At 47.6% G+C, this 23,366-nt stretch overlaps 5 protein-coding genes and 1 non-coding gene across 7 annotated transcripts; 4 read left to right on the top strand and 2 right to left on the bottom strand.

The window, feature by feature from the left end:
• The first annotated feature begins 908 nt into the window (after positions 1 to 908).
• Positions 909 to 4,348, top strand: LOC131207470 (leucine zipper putative tumor suppressor 3). Its single transcript, XM_058200084.1, has 6 exons — positions 909 to 1,574; positions 1,655 to 2,118; positions 2,190 to 2,334; positions 2,529 to 2,930; positions 3,000 to 3,092; positions 3,166 to 4,348. Exons 1-6 carry the CDS (start codon positions 909 to 911, stop codon positions 4,063 to 4,065), a joined length of 2,670 nt encoding a protein of 889 aa, XP_058056067.1. The 3' UTR covers positions 4,066 to 4,348.
• Positions 4,349 to 6,157: 1,809 nt separating this feature from the next.
• On the top strand, positions 6,158 to 11,948 carry LOC131209540 (very-long-chain 3-oxoacyl-CoA reductase). Its single transcript, XM_058202630.1, has 5 exons — positions 6,158 to 6,474; positions 6,533 to 7,071; positions 9,849 to 9,895; positions 11,003 to 11,078; positions 11,152 to 11,948. The coding sequence occupies exons 2-5, from the start codon at positions 6,918 to 6,920 to the stop codon at positions 11,874 to 11,876; spliced, it is 1,002 nt and encodes a 333-aa protein (XP_058058613.1). The 5' UTR covers positions 6,158 to 6,474; positions 6,533 to 6,917; the 3' UTR covers positions 11,877 to 11,948.
• Positions 11,949 to 13,037: 1,089 nt separating this feature from the next.
• On the top strand, positions 13,038 to 14,214 carry LOC131210348 (cathepsin B-like). Its single transcript, XM_058203580.1, has one exon. It carries the CDS (start codon positions 13,038 to 13,040, stop codon positions 14,046 to 14,048), a length of 1,011 nt encoding a protein of 336 aa, XP_058059563.1. The 3' UTR covers positions 14,049 to 14,214.
• A 349-nt stretch (positions 14,215 to 14,563) lies between these two features.
• On the bottom strand, positions 14,564 to 15,609 carry LOC131210347 (cathepsin B-like). Its single transcript, XM_058203579.1, has one exon. It carries the CDS (start codon positions 15,584 to 15,586, stop codon positions 14,573 to 14,575), a length of 1,014 nt encoding a protein of 337 aa, XP_058059562.1. The 5' UTR covers positions 15,587 to 15,609; the 3' UTR covers positions 14,564 to 14,572.
• Positions 15,610 to 16,232: 623 nt separating this feature from the next.
• Positions 16,233 to 23,343, top strand: LOC131211857 (exportin-7-A). 2 transcript variants are annotated; one of them, XM_058205508.1, is made up of 13 exons: positions 16,233 to 16,345; positions 17,210 to 17,299; positions 17,389 to 19,187; positions 19,251 to 19,395; positions 19,460 to 19,743; positions 19,815 to 20,005; positions 20,076 to 20,287; positions 20,350 to 20,488; positions 20,565 to 20,642; positions 21,191 to 21,395; positions 21,460 to 21,579; positions 21,651 to 21,738; positions 21,992 to 23,343. In XM_058205508.1, the coding sequence occupies exons 2-13, from the start codon at positions 17,297 to 17,299 to the stop codon at positions 22,067 to 22,069; spliced, it is 3,342 nt and encodes a 1,113-aa protein (XP_058061491.1). In that variant the 5' UTR covers positions 16,233 to 16,345; positions 17,210 to 17,296; the 3' UTR covers positions 22,070 to 23,343. The 2 variants fall into 2 exon arrangements, with proteins under 2 accessions (XP_058061491.1, XP_058061492.1); XM_058205509.1 differs by having other exon boundaries at positions 21,983 to 23,343.
• Trnaq-cug (transfer RNA glutamine (anticodon CUG)) lies at positions 20,889 to 20,960 on the bottom strand. Its single transcript has one exon. It is a non-coding gene; the product is annotated as a tRNA-Gln (tRNA).
• Positions 23,344 to 23,366: the final 23 nt, after the last annotated feature.

The raw sequence follows: 23,366 nt of genomic DNA, 5'->3' as shown, positions 1-23,366 counted from the left end.
AACATTTAAAGAAGGCCCTTATAATTTGCTCAAATGAGAAAGCTTGCTGCTGCCTTGGTGTAAGATCCTTCGTCGATTGCTTCGATTGAATATTTTCGATACTTTGGCCATTTGACACCGGCTAAGTCGAGGACTCCCTTAGAAGCGCAGTCTCACTTTCCTTACCATTTCAAGTGCAATTTTCTCTGAACCCAACTCCAGGGCATTTAGCGAGTGATCAACCTCGCGAACAATGGCTTTTGGAGATTTTCCAGTTAAATATACCGCTCGAAATCTATTAAATTTCCAGTAAGTCAATCTATTAAGTCCAGTTTGTCATTCGATTCGGAGTATTTCGATTTTTCAAACTCAGATGTCATTATTCGCCGAAACGTCCACTGGACAAAACCAGAAACCAGCGAAACGCCTTGTCGGCCCTACCCCGTTCGGCATGAGATCAAATCGGGCCATATGCCGCTTCACAGCCAGTCTGTTGCCTCTGGTGTCCTAGAGGGCTCCTAGAGAACGGTGGTTGCGGTTCTGATTGAACCATCGATGACTAATGCCAGTGTGTCGGCGCCGTCCGAAAGCTGATCGTTTCACCACCCGTGCCGAAGTGCAAACCCAAACTGTGGGCAAAATAACAAAAAGAAACTCCATCCACCTAACCTCACTAACCTTGAACCACACACGGTAATCGCTGCGGGCCAGATCCGGCCGACAAGTACAATATTGTGGGGTTCAGGTTCGACTCCACAGCTGCACACGAATGAGGTCGAACAGCTGTTTGGTAACTGCTAGCGGCCTAGTGGCTCACTCCGTGGCTGCCGAGGGTTAGGCTCCTGCCAGCGTGTCCCAGGGTTGTTCTAATTTGTATCTACTTGTACTCTCGCCGCAGCAGCAGCAGCAGCCGCAGAATCGTTACTGTGATGGAATCGGCCGATGCAAGCGGACCCGCGTCACTCTTACTGCCCCCCACATCACCCCTCCTCGCATCCGCCTCGTACGGCCCGAACAGTGGCAGCTTCGGCAACAAGAAAGCTCCCCCGCCGACGGGCAACCCGCAGTCTCATGGCTCGCTGGCCTGTACCCCGGTGTCGCTGCGCCCCAAGGGACACTACCGCTCGTCGTCGCTGGAGAACAATCCGTTCCACCTTCCGGGCGCCGGTGGCGCTAAGCCTCAGATGATTGGCCTCAGCATCGCTCCGACCAGCTTCACCGGGACGCTCAAGTCGCGCCGGGAGCAAAAGCGCATCTCCGATCTCCTCAGCAAACAGTCGTCGACGGGCGGCCCGAGCGGAGCCTCCTTGACCAGCGGCGGCACCGCACGGGACGCGGCCTCGTCCCAATCCGAGAGCAGCCTGCGGAAGGCACACTTCGAGAACATTCGAGAAATTTTCGAGAAAAACAATAGCAAAAATGCGGCCGCCCAGCAGTACCCGTCGAAGGCCAAACCGGCCACGTCGGCCGCCGTGATGACGAGTGTGGCGGGCGAACCGAGCGGCGGCGGCCACTCCTCATCACTCGGCCTGCCTGGGATTGGGATCGATGATAAACCGCCCAAAATACAGGCGTGCAGCGGTATCCTAGGCAAGGTATGACCACGACTGCGAGCCCTCGCTTTTTGAGCTCAACCGAACCTTCTGACTGTTGTTGTCTCTTCTGTCTCTTGCAGGGCAAACAAGTGATCCGACCGATTGCCTTCAAACCAGTTCCTTACAAATGTAACACACCAAATTACGGCGCCGCCATCGGTGGACGCCTCACAGAGCTGAGCGATCGGTACGGTTCGACCCCGTCGCTGGGACCCTCGATGAGCATGCAGTACAAATTCGGCAGCACTACCGATCTACACCATCTGCAGCAGCACCACCACCACCAGCAGCAGCAACAGCAACAGCAGCAGCAGCAGTACCATTACCACCAGGGCAGCGGAGGTAGCAATGGGTCGACCCCGGTTGCCGTGCTGCCCCCAGGATCGATGATGAGCAATAGCTATCATCCGCACTACACGCACCATCAGTACGGTACGCTGACGCGGAAGGGTTCGTCGATACCTTTCAAAACCTACGACAGTCTGGAGTCCATTCTGAAGCTACCGGACAGCATGGTGGCTTCCTATCCGAACGCCAGCCACGGGTAAGAAGTGGCCAGACGGTGGTCGAACGTTGGCTTCAGCTGACGATCTCGCTCGCGTCTCCTTTCCGCAGACTCTTCCACCAGGACATGGCACCGTCCCCGTCGGACTCGGGCATCTCCGAGCTGGAAGCGGCGCTGCGCGACCGTGACTCCGAGCTGGCCTACCTGCGGCAGACGATGGAGCACAATGAACAAGTAATATTCAAAGTTCATCAGGTTGGTAGTGTGCTGCGTTGCGTTGCGTTTCGGTTGGGGTGATTTGTGAGGCGGACAGATTAGAGCTTTGGTGCGCTAGTAGCTCTTCGCGTAATCGCTTGGCATGGTGGTACTACTGGGAACTCACAATCAGGCCACCGGGCAGACAGAGTTTCGCCACTAACGCAAACGCCGTTCATCTTTCATCGCCACAGGACAAGGAGAAACACTGGGAACAGGAGCTGAACCGGCTGAAAGCGATCCACGAGGGACGGCTGCGGGCCGGCGCCCAGAAGGTACACAAGCTCGAGCAGCTACTGATGATGCAGACGTTTCAGCTGCGGCAGGACAAGAAGCGCCTGCAAGAGGACAACGCCCGTCTGCAGACGGATATCGCGCTGGTGAAGGACCAAAACGAGCAGCACAAGTGCGAGCTGGGCCAGGCGAAACTGAGCGCCAAGGACCTGAAGGAGCAGAACGGCGATCTACTCGACGAGATCCAGATGCTGCGGCGTGTGGTCAGCGATCTGAAGGAGCGCCTGGAGGAGAGCGAGTGGAACCTGTGCCAGAAGAATGGTGAAATTGCGCTCATGAAAACGCAGCTCAAGGAGGCCCAAGTAAGAGCGCTGCGGACTTGCGCGGGTCGCGTGTCAATAACCGAGTTGCCCTTCTTGTCCCACCCACAGACCGAAATGGAAGCGAAAGATCAGGATATCGTGCAGCTGAAGGCGGACTTGAAGCTGCAGAACTTCGACGACATTAGTTTGAAGAAATCCGAGGTTAGTTCCCGGCTGGAGGGGTATCCGCCTTGAAAGGGTTCCACTAAACGGGCTCGCTGTTTGCTTGTTTCAGATCAAGAAGGAACTCGATTTCGATCTGGAAATTTCGCAGCTCAATCGCATCGTCATCTTCAAGGATCAGATCATTGTGCTGATGAACAACGAAATACAGAAGTTACGCAAGGAACTGTCTGACATTTCGATCCTGCGAGGCTACGAGGGAGCGCCGACGGGCCGTTACACGCGCTACCGAAAGAAGCTGGAGCTGGTGGCACAGCGGTTCCAGGAAACGGCGGCCAATGACGATAACAACAACAACAGTAGCACCAGCAACAAACCAATAGATCCGCCCGCCGAAGCGGACTGCAGCGAGAGCATCATTCGGAACTACTTCAACAGCAAGCTCGAGATGAACAAGAAGCTGTTCCTAAGTGCGCCGATCTGCAACTACTCGGACGAGGACAAGTCGACCATTATCGACGCCTACGGTGGTGGCCGGAAGCCGGTCGAGATGGTCGACATAACGCTCGATTTGAACAGCCTTCTGCCGAACAACGCGAGGCTGCCGGCGGAGAGTGTCGATGAGGACACCGTAAACGCGACCCATGACAAATACCATCACCAGAGCTCCTCGGACGATGACTACAAATCCATGACTCCGACGCAGGAAGAGCAGGAAGAGAATGAACAGCGGAAGCCAGCCGCGGGCAGCGGAAAGAAGGGTACGGCCACTTCCGGAGACGCCGATGCGCTGACGGCCGAGGCAGTGGAACGGCTCAACCGTGAGCTCGTGTGCTGCCGCGAAAGCTTCGAGCAGGAGCGGATGAAGTGGGCCGACGAGAAGGAGAAGGTTCTCGTCTACCAGCGGCAGCTGCAGAAGAACTACGTCGAGATGTGCAAACGCACGCAAAACCTCGAACAGCAGCTCAAGGCGCAGCAACTCGAGGCTACGACCGCTGACACCGGCAACTAGCTTATTCGGTGCTCCGCGCACCTGCAGTGCGTTAGACAATTTATCTCTAGCTACTCTTACTCCAAACTATTTAAGCGTCTGCACCAGATGCATCTGTACGTGTAGTTTAGTGTATTGTGTATGCCTCTTTGGCTTCGATCGCCAGGATTCTTGCCCAACGGAGAAACTAGAAACAAATGTTACAATAGGTTCGCGAAAAGTAAGTCATCGAGAGAACAGGAAGGAACGCGAGGCAGTGTCGCAAGACCATCCCTAGCAGAGGACGGTTTACTTGACATGTTAATTGATAGGTTTGCGATCCGAGAAATCCGAGAATATTCACTCCATTGCTCTTGAGTTAGTGTGGGTAGTGCTTAAAATAAAACATGTCTTTTCTTTGAAACTATGCTTACGTGTAATTTTATTGCCAAACATTCAACTGGGCATAATAAGCTAGAACAACGTGCCAAAACCACAAGGGAACAAATTGTAGTGATCATCATTGTCACGCTTTATCAGCAGCCGGAGTTATTCTGGTGGCAACATTTTGGACAACGGCGATTGAAGAATTTTCCTGTCGTACAGCTTTTGATCCCTATCGCTGGTTAGATTTTCCAGCGCACCGGTTAAGCCTGGTTTCGCCCGTCGAACATGCTCGAACCGTCCGCCGATAAACTTTAGCTTCAGGTCTTCTTCCTTCCGAGGACGCAGAGTTGCGGGCGCCGTATCCGGACGATCGCGGATTTTATTCACAATGATGCCCTTTTGAGATCGTTCCACCGACATCAAAAGGTACGCCTAATCGTAGTGAATGAGAAATCGACATATTTATATTTATTACTTTGAATCTAACGTGTTCCGCGCCATAGACTTACCATTCGGCAGTGACTGTCGCGAAAAACATCACGGAAAAATTTAGCTCCCGAATTTTTTGCTGCCATTTCGAAAGAGGAAACTTTGGAGAATGTAGCACGGTAGCACAGTTTGCTGCGTTATGAATGCTTGAAATATTTCACTCAACACACCAGCGAAAACTGCAGGATTCGATTCGAGCATTTCGAATCGAATCGAGCAGAGGTTCTTGTTGCCTGCCGATAGGCGCTTACCAAAAACAAACGATTCAAAAAAATGAATAACATTTCTGTAAAATTTGAATGGTAAAAAAAAATTTACAATAAAAAATTCAGTTACAGTATGTAGCAAAAGTTTTTATGATTTTAAATCATCATTTCAAGGACCAATAATAAAAATAGATTATTTATTATACTTGAACACGTGTATTATAAATAAAATATTGAATTTAATTCAAACAAAAGCAAAGAAAACAAAAACGTTCATTCAACGTTTTACGAAGTGAATAGAAATTCACGAGCACCAACGGCGAATGAAAGCGAAACGCGCCGGGTTCGTTGAACTATGCCGTTCTCTTTTAACACTCATTTTCGTATTCGCCTGCGCTCTGCGCTGGTAACGGGTTAACGGGTTTTGCCGGAGCATAGCAGCATTAATTCGAGGTCAGTAGATCAAGTTCAATGAAAATGCGGAAAATTACCGGTTTTACCGGTCTCACAGCACTGCCAGCATGCACGCAGGAAAATGGAAAAGGGCGGAAAGTTATGTAAAGGCCGCAAGTAATTATGTTTGATCGTTTCTTCTTCAGACGAATAAGCTCGCCTGCCTAGCCGCCGTGTTTTTATCATATTTTTCAATCATGCTGTGCCGTGGAATAAAAAACTGAAGTCACATTGCCTTGGAGCCGTCCATTCCGTCTTTAAAATGAAAATATAACCTTACGAGGCAACTGGAATAAATATCTTTGAATAGGAATAACGTAAACTCATATTACTACATTCTAGCATTCTAACATCGCATTTCAAGATAAAATTAATGTCCTTTTCAAGGTTATATGACAATTTGCCTCTATAATTATGAATTTGCTTATTAGCAAATTTTGGTGTGAACTTATGTTTTCACCATTTCACCACCATTTCACCAAACCCTCCACATAATTGGTGAAACAAATATGTAGTGTATGTGTATTGGTGTGTTTGACAACTTGGTTGTCATAAGCCTTTTTTCCTCGTCGTCATTTATTTTCACTTTCTGAGTGGAAAGCAAAACAAAACAGCACCATTGTTGCGTTGAAAACCACACGAATCACTTCTCAATCTGCGCTGTCCACCCTTTGGTCTGTTGTGTGTTCGGAAAGCGGAAAAGAAATAAGAGGTGAAAGCAAACGAAACAGAAAACATCATCCTACTCATCAAGCCCAGCAGCACCCTCGGAGAAAGTTGAACGAATTTTTCGGTGACGAAACACTGGAATATCCGCGTGAACCAGACCAATCGACACACTGTCCGCCAGGGTTGGTGAATGTCACTGTTTAGGCCAGCGAACGTTTAACGGTTTAGTAGTGTGCCTACCGAAAAGGTTAGTAGCATGACCGCCAGCCGCATCGTGGAGCTTATCAATAAAAATTCCATTTCAGTTTTCTCCACACCACTTACACAACGGCAAGCGGGCGGCCGGCACAACACCACCTTGGAAAGCGGCGTCACTCCGCTGCCAACAACGATTCCGATCGGCGTTTAGTTTATTCATCGTTTACACCTCGGCGCGACGGACGTGTTCTTTGTTCAGGTTCCGCGTTCGGTCCGGTCATTTATTCCCAACCAACAAGGAGAATCTTTCGCGGCATTGCTAGTGCGTTCCGTTCCGGCTACCTACGTGGTGACGGTAGTGTGAAAGTTACCAGTGGAGCGTTCATTAGAATCCGACGTGCTTTCGCCGTGTGTGTTAATTTGCATAGCAACTTCTGGTGCCCTCCGTTGAGGTGCTAAAAGTCGGTAGCGGCCACCAATCGAAGCACCAAAATGGTCACCGTTTCCGGCGTTCTTGGGAGCACCAGTGCGGTTCTGGTGTCGCTGTTCATACTGCGAAAGGTGGTGCCGTGGGTCTATCAGAACCTCATCGGTCCGAAGGTGTTCGGTTGCCGTATCAATCTGAAAAAGCTTGGCGAATGGGCATGTAAGTAACACGCACGGGGAAGGTTTATAGTGCGTAGTAAACAGCAATCGGTCGTTCAGTCCCCAGACCTCTCCTTCGATCGCCTTCGACAATCGGGGCGTTATTATTGTTGGAACTGGTTTCCATTTCCGTTCGGCAAGCTTCACCAGCAGCATTCTAAATTCGCAAAAACCGCGATCGATAGCGATTCACTTGGAATTGGGGTCCTTGATTCCAGGAAATGTATAAGACGCAAAATCCCTGAGTTGCATATGGAATAGTCCGTAGCTAAAACCAGTCAGCTTTTCATGAAACAACTAAACAAAGAAAAGTGGAAAATTGTTCTAATATTGCGAACAAACATGTTGCATAATATGCTCGCCACGTTCAGTGACTGATGCCAACAGAATGATGACTTTTATGTTTAGAAATGGTTCAAAAAGTTTAGAAATGGTTCATAAAGTTACACATTTTTATGCAACGCGTATCTTACTATGTCATACTCACTTTTACAAAATCTTCAACTGGTTCATATGTGACCGGATTGTGGGGTTACAGAACCCACTACGTAGTCGGGTTGAACGATATGTTTTTTCGATCCTTCTTTCCTGAATTCCGCTATATAAAATGAATAACCAGTTTTTCGAGCTTCGAACGGGAATGTGCGATTTTGTTTTGGTTTTCGATTGGTTTCAAGAAGTACTGATTTGACTACGCCATTTGCATGTGGAAAGGAAAATATTGTATTTGCCCAATCTTGTCTAACAGTTGGGACGTTCAGAAAGTGTTTAATTTGTCGATTATCCTCTAAAGTTACTTTCAAATTTCCGTTTATTGTCCTATATGGCTAAAGAGAAAGGACACTTGCTTTAAATATTCTTTTGCTCTTGCTTTCTCTAGTAATCAATAAAACCCCTCTAACTACGGTGGCCCTAACTTTTACCAGCTAAGATGGCCCTGATATAAGCCTCTGCAAGCTCCACTTCCTCTACGTTTGAAACTTCCATTTTCAATCGAACGTGCGAACGCAACGGAAGGAGTTACGAAACTAATGAAATTCGAAACATAACCAGTACAACAAAACGTTGGCAGATTACGTGATCCCAACGGATGGTTGGGTTTTTTTCTTTCACAAAATAACAATCCTAGTAGTCTGTATTACTACGCCTGCGGCGCTGAGTGATTTTTGTGGGAAAAAGAAAGTTGTTCGACGAAAAAGCAGGTTCAGTGATATGAAAACCGGTTTAGCTCTTCTTTTTGGACCACGCACGATTCGTAAATAGTTGTTGTTTTTGAACCATGCGAACGTCAGTCATTAAATTTGAAGCCTCTAAATTAACCAATTCCCAATGCTTAAATATTATAAATACTCCGTTGCGTATTTATGTAAAGTCACCGTTTTCATGTTGTCTTGCTCTTGTTTAGGATAGTTGAAGAAAAACCATTGCCCAGCGAGTCGAAAGCATCAATATGTGTTAAATCATTTTAGAACCGCAAATCGTTAAGTGAATAGTTTTTTCCCCAACAAAGGAAACGATGAATCGTGTGTATTAGCAAAGTAATTGCGTCAAGCCGTGACGTTAGGGTTTCTCAAGCCCTCACTCAGTGTCCATCACGTACGGTGAGAGAAAAGCATCATTTGAATATTCGAAAAGTCAACAAACCACTTAAGAACGCTCCTCCCGCGATGGCGTCGTTTAAAACAGTGATAAACAGAATGTGCTTCCCGTGGGATTTTTTACCAGTGTGGAATCCAATCAATTATTAGTATAGGAATCCCAGAAACGAAAAGAATGCGGTGAAGTGGTCAAAAAACGTTAAAATGAGAAGTTCTACGCTTCTTACACCGTCACGACCCGTAACGTCATTTTGTATAAAAACCACAACATTACTCGCAAAAAACCCAAGTTATACAAACATTGCGGACACTAAGCATCAATCGAGAAAACGAATAATAGTTCCATATACTGTTCCTCGTTGGCGATGAGAGTAACCGTAATAAGTTCTCCACGATCGCTCTCCAGTCCTGTCTCTGATACAGCTGGAAAGTTAGCTGACCTAGGGCCTGCAAGTGCATTACTTGTTGACATTGAAACCTCCGTGCGAGTAAGAAGAGAACTGATCGATGATTTGCTGAGTAGCAAGATCGTTTCGCTTTGGCGTGCAGCGAAACTAGCTAAAAAATCCAACTCCTCTTGATGAGGGCTTTGCCTTTGCCGGATCTATAATCTATTCCCACGCAACTACACCTGATGGTCGATCGTTGCATTTTTCTAATCAAATGAGATAATCTGGCGCGTGTTCGCTATGAGTGAGCAATTGCTGCGCCCTTCGTCAACACAGCTGGAACCCGACAATCGCCTGGATACCCTCGGTATAAGCCGTAATTACTCCACACACCTTCGCTGTACAGTATCACTATCGATGCCAATGGGGTCATTTTAACCTTACAGCTACAACCATTTCACCCTCTTGTCTCAGACGCACCCCTTGTCTCAGACGCACTGCTTGGGGTTGTTGTGTCCGTTCCACAGACCGTCCGCCAAAGGATCACGACGGTCAAGGATGCTATCATGGCGGTATAACCTGCTTGGCCAGGTACTTCCTACATTCTACTCGTACTCAAGGTTCGGTTTAAGTCACTGACTAGTTACCGATCCTGTGATCCGCACCATCCGCACAGGAACCCTGTTGGGACTCAAAATGTCTGAAATAAGCTTTTAAGCCTTTTTCTTGGTATCACTTTTCTTCTTCCATGTAATATAGTTTCTTTTGCATCTCTCGACGTATCTTTGCAGTAATCACCGGTGCCACCGACGGCATAGGAAAAGCGTATGCTCAAGCGGTAAGTTGGAGAGGGTACTGTGAATATTCAAGGAAGTCAACCTTGCTGTATACTCAATACGTAAAGCGATGCATATTGCATCTACTGGAACGCGGAACGAGCAATAGGCTGACGTAGCAAAAGTCAAGTTTACAAACGTGATCGCCGGTAATCCACTAGTCACCATGCACGAGTGTCTACCGACGCCCGTTTACTGTCTTTTTTGCTCACTATTTTTCACCGTTAAACATCGGCAGGCACGAACGAAGTGTCTCTTTTACCAGATACCCAATTCAAATAACATCGGCATTGCTATTGGTTGTGTTTCGTCACTGACCTCGAATCGAGGGCAGTGCGTGTGTTTCGATTACTAATCAGTTTTGAAGTCAGTGTTTCTTTTTCGACTTCAGAAGTAAGTGAATGATTTCGGCGATGGATACGGTGTAGTTGGCATTTAGTTGACTAGGTTTGAAGCAAGCATCTCTTTTAACACCAACATATAAAGTAAAAGCGTAAATCATTAATTGTTCCATTTTCAACATTATGTTTTCTTGCAAAATCTAATGCCGTACCACCGTGCTTTGATAAATCAAGTTTTGTACGGAATGGGTGTGTTGTTCAAATCAGGAACTGTTGGCTTATCTTCAACTCAAACAGCAAATCATGAAGTCCGCAAAAAAAACAAGAAACGAAAAAAAGCAAAATCTTTATCAGCGCTACAAACCGTTGGGGTTGGAATTGTGCGTCCTCAGTGACTAAGCCTGACTGAAATAGCGGATTTAATATTTTTGTTAGTATGAGTACAGCGAAATCTTTTTCAATCGGGCACTTTTTAGTTCGACGTTTTCGCGTTTTTGGTGCCACCCGCTAGCGAGTTGGATAATTGGCCGTTTCTTATGAACATTTTCCGGAAAGCGCAAATGGCTGTCTATCATGATGAGTGTGCTTGATCGAAAGTTACTGTGTTTTTAATCAGCTTATTTGCTCTTGTCTCTTTGATAACGGCCCACAAGTTTACCTTTGAAAATGCTGCGTTGAAGTAGATTTAAACTCCATCGAACACGAAGTATTAAGCAAAATAAATTTCAGTTATAATCAAATATCAAATTTTTTACTTTTCGTTTGCAGCTCGCCAAAAAGGGCCTCAACGTGATTCTGGTGAGTCGAACGCTCTCGAAGCTGGAAGATGTTGCAAAAGAGATAGGTAAGAAAGAAGATGGCACCAAGTCTTTCGAGTTTAATGCATCTATTTATTTCTCTGTTATTTGTCTTTGTAGAAACGGAATACAAGGTGCGAACGATGGTGATCGATGCCGACTTTACGGGGGGTGCCGAAATTTACGAAAAGATCCGGGCTCGGATCGAGAACCTAGATATCGGTGTGCTGGTTAACAATGTCGGAATGAGCTACGCTAATCCCGAGTATCTCCTTGAGCTTCCGGATAGCGAGAAGCTGATCAATAACTTGCTCAACTGTAATGTTCTCTCGGTAACGCGTATGTGTCAGCTTGTGATGCCCGGAATGGTAGCACGGCACGCCGGGGTGGTTATCAACATTTCCTCCCTTTCGGCCGTCATACCTGCACCGCTTCTAACCATCTATTCCGCCTCGAAGGCGTACATGGACAAGCTGAGTGAAGATTTGGCCTCAGAGTATGCGAAACATAACATCGTGGTCCAGTCCGTGCTTCCGGGACCGGTAGCAACCAACATGTCGAAGATCCGCAAGAGCACCTGGATGGCCTGTTCACCGAAAGTGTTTGTAGCAAACGCTATCAACACCCTGGGTCATACGCGTCAAACTACGGGATACTTTCCGCACGCCCTTCTCGAGCTGGCCATCAATATGTTGCGTTTCATTTCGCCGCGCTTGATGGAAAAGATAACACTAAATACGATGCAAAACATTCGGGCTCGAGCGATGAAGAAATCTTCCGCCACAACGGCGTCGCGAACTGGTGGCGAAGCCGCGGAATTAACGAAGCCTGCTGGATCTTCATAAATTAATTAGTTGTCTACGAAGCGATAAAGTGTTATTTTGATCGATCAAAAGTTTGATTGCAAAGCTACGGTTGCATAGATATTCCTAATCCTAGTACAGGAATAGCTTAGTCTTTTAGATGTTTATAAGTTAAAGCACGATCGATAGCAACCGACAAAACACCCATGTTTGTTAAGGGCATTTACAGTTTCACCTAACGCTACCATCGCTAGTTTGAGTGGTGAACACTGAGCAGAGTATAGTTTGCGTAAAGTTGTGGAAGGAAAGAACTGAATTTATGTAAGTTTTTCTGCCTCTAGTGAAACGATGCGACTGAGGAATTCGATCGTTTAAGATTACCTCTTTATTGTGAAAATATAGCAGTGCATTTCCATTGTAAAACGTACACGTCAATAATGCAATTGTTTGTCTATCATTTGTTTGCGTTTTTGTCCAATGATTACTTCTGGGTTGTGATGGGAATTTTGAAATGAAACGACGACTTCAAAATCCATCGAAGTTGTAATCTTCAGAGTGGTGTGCTTGTGTAGACTGAACTGCCACTCGTGTAGACTTTCCAGGAGCTGTGTGTTGTGTACTTCATTGCAAACCGAGAAATTTCCGAGTGCGGAGGTAATCTGTTTCTGTGTTCAATTGTCTTTCGTGTCCCATTTTACTGCGTCGAAGAAGCCAATAAAGTGGTTGTTCGTTAAATAAACGTAAGTATTTTGTAGTGTATACTATCGCGAACGGCAGAATTTGCAATCCTTCACATTGTTAGCTAATTTGGAAAAGAACCTTTGTTTAGTTTTTACGTAGCAAAACAAATGTTAGTTTCTGTGCAGCTTAAATTTAAGCACAAAAGCACGAATTCTGTAATCCAAATCCTCTGTGACCTTGTTCGTTTGCAAAATGCAAAGCAAAATGGCTGCTACATTTGCACTCTGTACCACCTTTCCTTTGTTTGATTCGCTTTCTTTGCAAATGAAATGGCTACCAAATGAATTCATCCCTGTTTGGGCTCCTAGGGTAGGGCATGTTTTGTTTTTCTTCCTGGATTCTGATAACTTTGCCCCTTTGCTGATGATGATAAGTACGCGACTATCACTAAGGCCTGAGCAGTCTTACGATCGTGTAAGCCAATCAACAATAACAATCCGACCTCGGCTTTATTTCTAGAATATGTTGCTTCGTTTGGCGCTGCTTGTAATGGCGGTGGTCGCTGGAACCGCGGCTGCCCGTGACAAAAAGTACGCACTATCAGTCAAGTTCATTGAAGAAATCAACACAAGAGCAACGACTTGGAGGGCGGGTCAAAATTTCCATCCGGACTCTTCGCTCACCTATATTCGCGGATTGATGGGTGTACATCCGGATGCGTACAAGTTCCGTGAGCCGGAGTACCTGCACGATCTCTCGGAGGGTGACGATTTGCCCGATAACTTTGACTCGCGTGAACAGTGGCCAAACTGTCCGACAATTCGCGAAGTTCGAGACCAGGGATCGTGCGGTTCGTGCTGGGCTTTCGGAGCCGTTGAAGCAATGTCTGATCGTGTTTGCATCGCTTCCGGTGGTAAAGTCCATTTCCGCTTCTCGGCCGATGATCTCGTATCTTGTTGTCATACATGCGGTTTCGGTTGCAACGGAGGCTTCCCGGGAGCGGCGTGGAGCTATTGGGTGCACAAGGGTCTGGTCAGCGGCGGACCCTACGCCTCCAACCTCGGCTGTCGTCCGTACGAGATTGCGCCCTGCGAGCATCACGTCAATGGTACACGTCCATCGTGTGAGGGCGAAGGTGGCAAGACCCCCAAGTGCGAGAAGAAGTGTCAGGCCAGCTACAGCGTGCCGTATGCGAAGGACAAACGATATGGGGCCAAGTCCTACTCAATCAATCGCCATGAAGACCAGATTCGTAAGGAGATCATGACAAACGGACCAGTTGAGGGCGCATTTACGGTTTACGAAGATCTGCTGAACTACAAGGATGGTGTTTACCAGCACGTTACGGGCAAGATGCTGGGAGGGCACGCAATTCGTATCCTCGGATGGGGCGTCGAAAATGACACCAAGTACTGGTTGATTGCCAACTCGTGGAACAGCGATTGGGGTGATAATGGCTTCTTCAAGATTTTGCGAGGCGAGGATCATCTCGGCATCGAAAGTTCGATCTCGGCGGGTTTACCAAAGTTGTGAAATGGAAAAGTGGCAACTTTGTATCAGCCTTTTTATAGGGCACTTACAATACACATTCCAAGGGCAGAGAAGGTAGGAATTCCCTCCCTTTAAAAGAAAACATTGTAACGTGTACTTGTAACATAGTGAAAAATTGAATAAAATGGTTGAATGTGTTTACCTAGTATCATTGTTGTTCTATACATTATTCTCACCCATTTATAGCTCGTCATGGTTTAACAGATAAGATGTAACACAGCCATAATCGCAATGGAGCATACGTTGTTGCCCAGATATCGCTTCTGGAATGCAACAATATTCTCCCTATTCGAGGGCTCACTGGTTCATACTTTCTACAGGTTATTAGAATGTTTGTACATTCATGAAATGGGGTTATGAATCAATTAAAAATTATTATTCACAATGTTATTAACACATCATTATAAGCTTTTGAACAGCGAGATTTATGTTAGGTTCGTTTCGGATGTAGATCGAATGAAGTAGATTCCCGATACGCACGCTTTATTTGACGAGTAAATTGCATCTCATACAAGCGGTAGGCCCGTGATGACCTTTGACTCAATGCCCAAATGGTTAGTCCCGCGGAGCATCTTGAAGTATCCGTGGTTACCCCAATCTTCGCCGTACGAGTTGGAAATCAGCCAGTACGGTAGCCCGCCTTCGCGGCCCCACCCGATGATGCGCACCGCGTGTTTGCCAACTTGCTTTCCGAACACGTGCCGATAGACTCCGGATTTGTACAGAAAGACGTCCTCGTAGACGTCGAATCCGGCCTCCACCGGTCCATTGGTCATGATCTCGTACCTTATTACACGCTCATCGCGCGGAACACTGTACGCGGTGCGGCCGTATAGCTTATCCTTGCCGTATCGACGATCCGCTCCTCGGACGCAATGGTGCTTGCACTTGGGCGATTCTTCTTGGTGACAATCACTGAATGGATACAGGCATGGTTTGAAGGGGTACGGTTTGCATCCGTCGGTTGAATTGTACGCTCCACCGCTCACTAGCCCCACATCAACCCAGTATTGGAAACTGGCCCCGTCGAGAAACCCGCCGTTACATCCGTTTCCACAGTTCACACAGCACCCCATCAGATCTTCCGCTGCAAGCGCAACGTTGATGGTGGCATTCGAATGGATGCAGATACGATCCGACATGACACTGGTAGCGGCGACGGCCCAACAGGATCCGCATGTTCCTTGGTTGCGTATTTCTCGCAACGACTCGCACTCGGGCCAATGGTCACGAGAATCAAACGACTCCGGGATGTCGATGTCGTAAACGTAGTCATAATTCATGATCGGCACTTTGAACCCAGTCTTGCTGGGACCGATCCCAGCCAACGACCGGAAGGCGTGATAGTGGATGTTCGCGCGGAAGTTCACGTCCGGTCGCCAGGTTCGCGCGCGTGCCAACACTCGTCGCAGAAAGTCTTCATTGAACGGATCCTGCCCGTGTCTTTCCTCGGCAAAAACGCTGAACACTGCTGCGACGAACATCAGCAACACGGATAAATTCACTGCATGGATCTCCATGTTTCCGAGAGCGGCCTTGTGCACTTCACTCACTGCCAGCGATTAAACTGTCCAGTCTCCACTGTTCAAAGCCACTGGACCACGATGCTTCAATCTGCTATCAGTGTTTGCAATCGAATTAAGCGGGTCAAAATCCTCACTGTTTTTAAATTTCTGAATCACTTTATGCGGGCGATTGCAATTGATGCAAAAGTTTGATTATGACTCTGGTTGTATTTGTGTCCCTCACGCGTTGATGATCCATCCATATAGAGAAGGAAAGTATTTCGAGGCAAGGCCCTGAATCATTTTCCAACCATATCTGTATTGCAAACAATTTTGTTTTTGAAGAATGATAATGTTATCCTACAGTTAACGTATTAAATTTTTGACCGTTGCTAAGTCAACATTCCGTTCGATCGACATAGCGTCGACATTGGACGGTAGCCGTTTGCAAAATTTGTGCCGCACTGTGGAGGCAGTTGAAACTCACTAGTCGACAAAGAAAAGCATAATTTGACAGTCGTCTGCCGTCTGAGCACTGAATTATTGTGATGCGAGAGATAAATAGATACTGTAGAAACGCAAAGCGAACACGAAAGTTGTAGTCACGAGAGCACGACGTATTGCCGAAAACCACACTGCTAGACGTTGGCATTGGATCCGGAAAACCGGTCACGCCAAATTTTTCAGGCCGGCAGCCAAGGTTGCAAATCGGGCCGGGATCGGTGGTCGTGTGTCCGCTCCGCTGAGTTCGATGGGGAGTAACGCCATTTAGGAGTAGGTATTAGCTAGTAGCGAAAAAGAAGTGCACATAGTGGCCCAAAACGTGGAGAAAGGATCTTACTGTCCCGAACGATAGGTCCACAGCGAAGTTTATAGCGCCCCGTAGCTTTCGTACACTCCTGCACTGTCAAAACAGGCCGGCATGCGGCTGAATTCAGTAGTCGAGAAGGCGTTTGTTTTGTCGGTGAACAGCGGAAGCAATTTGTTTCTTCACCATTGACAAAGCACAAAGTGGTGCCCGGTTTTGTTCCCTTGTTGTGTACCATTGTTTGTGCCCTATGGCCAACCTGCACCGCGCTGCGTCGTTGTCGGCTGTCATTACACAGCATCTCTAGGTAACAAGATTATTAGTTCTTTTCGCGTGCCCTCGCCAGTCGGCCACGAAAACATCGAGTGGACAGCTTCACCGGTTTCTTGGAACCACGGTTGACCGCCAGCCGCGGAGAGATCGCGGTTTGTTTTCGTTTACAGTCGGGGCCCCTGCGAGGCGAGGCGCGTGCTCGGCACGCGGTGTAGATGAATGCGCACACATCTACAAAGGGCGGTGCGCCGAGTGCGGAATGATTATGATGTTTGGAAAACTATGGCCGCTTTGTTTATGTGATGTGAAAGAGTCGTGTTTTTTTGTTGTTGTATCCAACTACCAATGAGTGCGTTTGGGAAAGCGAGAAAGCGTATTGTCATCCGTGCATATTGGCCACGAAAATGTGTGGCTCTTTCTTTAATTACCCTGTGCTTATACGCGTAGACATGTAACGGCAGAACGCAGGAAGCAGAGAAACTGGCAAAGAAACGTTGATTTACCACGACCCGCGTGCCCTAAATGGTGTGTTGTGCTTCTTCGGTTCTACTCCACAGCACAAACATTATTCCGGCCACCCAGGAACACAGAACCTTTCCTTCCGAGTGTTGTCCACTTAGCGAATACTTCCGAGGGCATCCACCATGGTAAGCAAAGCTGTCCGATCGTGCTTCGTACGATAGCAATCGATTGCTGCTGTTTTATTTCGTTCTCTTCGTTGCTTTACGCCCGCCAGGAAGTGGAACAATTGGAGATACTTTGTAAGCAGTTCTACGAATCGCAGGACGCTCAGCTGTGCGCTGAAGCCGAAAAAGCGCTCTACCTGTTCCAGGAAGACAGCGACGCGCTCTCCAAGTGCCAGATACTGTTGGATCGGGCCGATTCGAGCTACTCGCAACTGCTGGCCACCACCACCTTGACCAAGCTGGTGACGAAAAACATTCAAGTGCTGCGCATACAGCAGCGCGTTGACATCCGCAACTATGTGTTAACGTATCTGGCCAACCGGCCCAATCTGCAGTCGTTCGTGATCCAAGCGCTGGTGTCGCTACTGGTCAAGATCACGAAACTATGTTGGATCGACATGCACGAAAGGGAGCTCGTGTTCCAGAACATTCTGCAGGACGTGAAAGAGTTCCTCGGGGGCTCGGTCGAGCACTGCATGATCGGCGTTCAGATCCTGTCTCAGCTGACGGTGGAAATGAACCAGCAGTCAGAAACGGCGGGAAATCTCAACACGCTCAAGCAGCGGCGAATCGCGTGCCTCTACCTTGACTCGAAGCTGTACGATATCTTCATTCTCGCCTGTTCGCTGCTCAGCCAGGCGAAGGATAATATGTGCAAAAATCTCAAGTACCCCGACGAAGCGCAGCAGGGTTTGTTTACGCACCTGCTCGAGTTAGCCCGCAACTGTCTGAGCTTCGACTTCATCGGTGCGACCGCGGACGAGTCATCGGATGACATTTCGGCAGTGCAGATACCGACGAACTGGCGGCCAGCCTTTCTTGATTCCGAGTCGGACTCGCTGAAGCTGTTCTTCGATTTGTACCACGTGTTGCCGGCCCGTCTCTCCAGTTTGGCCCTCGCCTGTCTCGTGCAGATCACCTCCATTCGCCGGACGATATTCAGTAATCCAGAGCGCATCAAGTTTCTGACCAAGCTGGTAAAAGGTACGACGGACATTTTGAAGACATCGCATGGTTTGAGCGATCCGGAAAACTACCACGAGTTTTGTCGTTTGCTGGCCCGTCTGAAGTCAAACTATCAGCTAAGCGAACTGGTCACCGTGGAAAACTACCCGGAGGCGATCCAGCTGATCGCCAACTTCACCGTACAGTCGCTGCAGATGTGGCAATCGGCCCCGAACAGCATTCACTATCTGTTGTCACTTTGGCAGCGGCTAATTGCGTCGCTGCCGTACGTGAAAACGACTGAGCCGCACTTTCTGGAAACGTACACACCCGAGGTGACAAAGGCGTTCATCACATCGAAACTCGACGCAGTGCCCATGATTATCAGCGAAGGGATGGACGATCCACTCGACGACCATGGCATGGTGCAGCAGCAGTTGGACCAATTCTCGACAATCGGTCGCTGCGAGTACGATAAAACGTGCACCCTGCTGGTTCAGCTGTTCGATCAGACGGCCACACGCTACCAGGAGGTGCTGACCAACACGACGCAGGGCACCGTCAATCACATCGAGCTGCAGGTGTGCGAGGGCCAGCTGACGTGGCTGGTGTACATCATCGGGGCGTCGATCGGTGGCCGCATCGCGTACAGCTTCGACGATCACAATGTGCTCGAGGGAGACATGATCATTCGGGTGTTGCAGCTTATGAGGATGACCGATTCACGGTTGCTGCAGTGTGGCTGCGAGAAGCTCGAGCTAGCCTTCATGTTCTTCCTGGAGCACGTGCGCAAAATCTACATCACCGAGCACATGCAGAAGCAGAAGATGTTCCCGCGACTCTCGGAGGTGCTGGGAGTCGGTGATGACGATACGACTATGTTAACAATTACCACTCGGAAAATGTGAGTTCTCAATTCCGGGGGTATCGCTCGCCGATCTCTAATGTATTCCGTTTTCGTGCGCAGCATTACGAACCTGAAATATCTGGGCAACTCTGAGCAGGTGCTACGCAAAACACTCGCCCTATTGAGCGATTTAACGCTAATATGTACCTCGGTTAGGAAGCTCAACAAGCTGGAGGAGATACAGTTTATGTTAAACAATCGTACGGTAAGTGAGAATCTGGGTCTCAATGTATCTCAATCTGCCATGTTTGTGTGCTATTCGTTGGCAGCGCCAACACTTTTCGTTCCTCGGTTCGGGCGCCGTGGCGGCGTCGCGTTGCCGCAGCATGTTTTACACTTGCCTCGGCCGCCTGCTGATGGTCGATCTGGGCGAGGACGTCGAACGCTTCACCACTTTCATGATGCCGCTGACGCACACGATCGAGAACATCATTATGATGAACTTCCCGAGCGAGGAGTCAAAAAAGGAGCTGATCGGGTTGTCACGTGATCTCCGAGGCCTGGCGTTGGCCTTTAACGCAAAGATGCCCTACATGATGCTGTTCGATTGGATGTAATTAGGAAGCCGGGACGTAAGCGTAATCGTAAGCGTAATTAACCATTTGATTTCCGTTTCGCATGCAGCTACCCGGAATATTCGCCAATCCTGATCCGTGCGGTGCAAATATGGGCCCACGATCCAACGGTAACGACGCCGGTATTGAAGCTCTTCACCGAACTGGTCTACAACCGCTCGCAGCGATTGCAGTTCGATGTCTCTAGTCCTAACGGCATCCTACTTTTTCGGGAAACGTCCAAACTGATTTGTTGCTATGGTACATGCCGCTTTGTGACCTTCAACACCAGACAGCTGCAGGCTCAGACTATTTATCTTCCGTGTTCTAGGTGAAAGCATTCTCTCGCTGAACGTGTCCAAGGAGCAGATGTACCCAATGAAGCTCAAAGGCATCTCGGTGTGCTTCCAGATGCTAAAGGCCATCCTGGGCGGTTACTATGTCAACTTTGGCGTTTTCAAGCTCTACGGCGACAGTGCGCTGGACAATGTGCTAAACATGACCGCCAAACTGATCCTAACAATCCCGCACGAGGAGATTTTGGTGCGTTTAGAGATTTTGAGAAACGAAGAAGGAATGGTACAAATTGTCTCCTCCTTTGCTAGGTTTATCCGAAGCTGTCACTGTCGTACTACACGATTATCGAGTGTTTGGCGCAGGATCACATCTCTTATCTTTCCACGCTCGAGCCACCACTGTTTCTGTACATTCTCGACAGCATATCAAAGGGGTTGAATGCTTTAGGTATGTTGTGTCAAGAGTGTCTGTGTTCTGTTTAAATTGATTAACCTCTTATTCGTGTTTTTTTTCTTCCCGACAGAGGCCCTGGTGTGTTCCGGTTGTTGCTCAACGTTAGATCACATTGTGACGTACATTTTTAAACAGATGCAACTGAAAGGTAAGCGTAACGGAATTGATGAATTTGTGTACAATAGCTGGTTTGTGTGGTGCCAATCGCGCTCAAAATTAAAGTGCTTTCTTTTTATTAAAACTTACAAATACATAAAACTTGTTTCCCATATCTATGTGGCACAGAGAGCATAACAAGTTGGATATACTGTACTAATCTCTAAGAACCAATTGTTTTTAGTGTTTGTGCCTAAAAATTGGAAGAGCGTAAAAAAATAAATAAAAGAAAAGTCTAAGGTTCCACCGAGATTTGAACTCGGATCGTTGGATTCAGAGTCCAAAGTGCTAACCATTACACCATGGAACCTTGATAGTAAGGACACTCTTATTTCTGTACGAAAATCCCTGTCGTGGCGTACGAACCTACCTTGAAACATTGTGCTTCGAATCGCTCTGAGGCGTTAAATTTTAATACATTTTTTGATTGCGTCTGCTTATTAGTCACGCTTCTGTAAGAAGGTGCCCTAAGTGGCAAAGGGTGTCCAAGTGTTTTAGCAATCGTACGATAATGAGCGCATGCACGCACTTCTTTTGCAGTGTCCACATTCCCCAACAAGAAACTCCGGCAGGGTGTGCCGCCGGAAAACAACATGTTCCTCAAGGTGATCAAAATGCACCCGGAGATCCTGCAGGGTTTGCTCTCGACCATGATGAACATTGTGATGTTCGAAGAGTGCAAACACCAGTGGTCCATGTCGCGGCCACTGCTAGTACTGATACTGCTGTATGAAGATTACTTCCGGTAAGACATACGCACTCAACACGTCGCGGCCAGAGGGGCAATTCTTTACATGCCTTTTTTGCAGACAAATACGCGAGACAGTTATTCAATCGCAGTCCGTCGACAAACAACCAACTATGGCCCGGCTATTTGACATTCTAATGGACGGCATCGAACGAAACCTGCTAAATCGGAATCGAGACAAGTATGTGCAGCGTCTGTTCTGGTTTCGGTGCATTTGGACTGAACTTTTACCTCATTACCTTGTCTTTACAGATTCACTCAAAATCTGTCGCAGTTCCGTCGTGATATCAACGAATGCCTCAAGATCAGCACACAAGCCAATCCTTCGCCAAACGAAATGGTAGTTCTCTAATAACCCCTAGCTTTTAGCCTGCCTCTGCTAATTGATCGCTGTTAGTGATTGCAGTGCGCCCGCCATTATTTTAGACGCACCGCATTTACGCAGCATTTAATTCCTTTCTTTCGTCTTGTTTCTCACCTTTTTCTTTTCAACGCCATCACGCGCCATTCCGCTGGCGCCTTCATCTGCCTTCGCCGGTTCCTCGTGTGCTGTTTTGTCTCCTCCGTATCTGCTGCCGTTCTAGGTTGACTAGAATGAGGACTCGTGGGAGGAGGACGTGCTGGTGGATTCCGTCGACGGTGGCGACTTTGTGGTCCTGTTTGAAATTTAGAGGCAAATGGGCATGCGACGATGCAACGCGACACACCACCACGTGTTTGGGGTTGAAGAGAGAAGGGACGAAAAGACGCGTGGTTCACAACGCAGTACGGTGGACGACATAACATTCTTGCGGTGGTAACTGTCTAGCTGGGAGGTATATTTTCTTTTCCCACACTCATTCGGAACAATACGAGCGTATCCTTTCATTCTTTTTTCGTATTAGTGAGCAATCAGAAACATTAAGCCAACAGCAGAAACATACAGAATGTTGTGATAGTCACAATTAAGAGATACAGAAGGAGCGGAGCGATAGCGATAAATCTATTACTTCAACTTTTTTTCATTTTTAGCTATTTTATCCGAACGTTGCGAATGGATTTTATCGGAACTCAAGCAGAGTAGAATAATCATTAGCTAGTTCAAAGTGGATGCCACTAATGACTGGTGTTTGCTTCCCAGTTAGAATATGGCGGCACAGATATTTCTTTTTCTTCTCCTTTTCATAATTCACTGGTCTACCTGATTAAACTGTTCGTTTCCGTTTCCGTATACTCCGCTATGCCCACTGACCGATCGTGAGATATGCACTCTCTGTGCAGTTGTGTTCGGTGTGCGTGTTCTTCGTGATAACGTTCTAACGAACAGCTAGAAAGTAATACGCATGAGACGAATAAGAACGATGATAAACAAACTTCTGGCTTGTAAACGCAACGCTCTGTCGCAAATGGTCAAATGTTGCGAACAAAGTTCCTTCGTTCGCATAACAGGGGTTTCTTTTTCCAAAAGGATTCAGAAAGATTTTTTTGAACTAAAGTCATACAGCAAAACTCTGTTCTACACAGTGGATTTGCTTCCAGCGTCAGGTGTTGTGGCTCTCTCGCAGGTTCTTACCATACGACCGGATGGAGGACGCATGACCGCTAAAACCGAGCAATTCTGCTTTTTCTACTTTGCCACGCTTCGACCCAGCGGAAGGGTGTTTGGCCGTAGCAGCATGAACTGAAGACGAAAAGTAATCACATGTTTTCAAATTGGTGTACGCTCTAACCGAAGGAAGTTACGCACGTGTCGAAGACTGTCTTAGCGAAGAGCGAAAATCGAAATAACAAATAGAAAGTAGTTCATAAGCAGAGTTATTACGCTTCTTTCCCCGGTCCCTGGCTCGTGCACACACATTCACGCCCATAAACCGTGGCCAGGCGAAAACGAGGGAACGTGGCGAGAGCGTATGTTGCGCGAGGAAACGTCGCAGAGAGAACAAGAGCACCCTGTGGCAGCGTAAAGACAGGAAACATTGTCAGATATTA

Source organism: Anopheles bellator, chromosome 2 (genome assembly GCF_943735745.2).
Source record: "Anopheles bellator chromosome 2, idAnoBellAS_SP24_06.2, whole genome shotgun sequence".
In the NCBI taxonomy this organism is placed as follows: domain Eukaryota; kingdom Metazoa; phylum Arthropoda; class Insecta; order Diptera; family Culicidae; genus Anopheles; species Anopheles bellator.
Note: the sequence above shows the minus strand (reverse complement) of the source record. Positions and strands in the feature narration are given on the sequence as shown.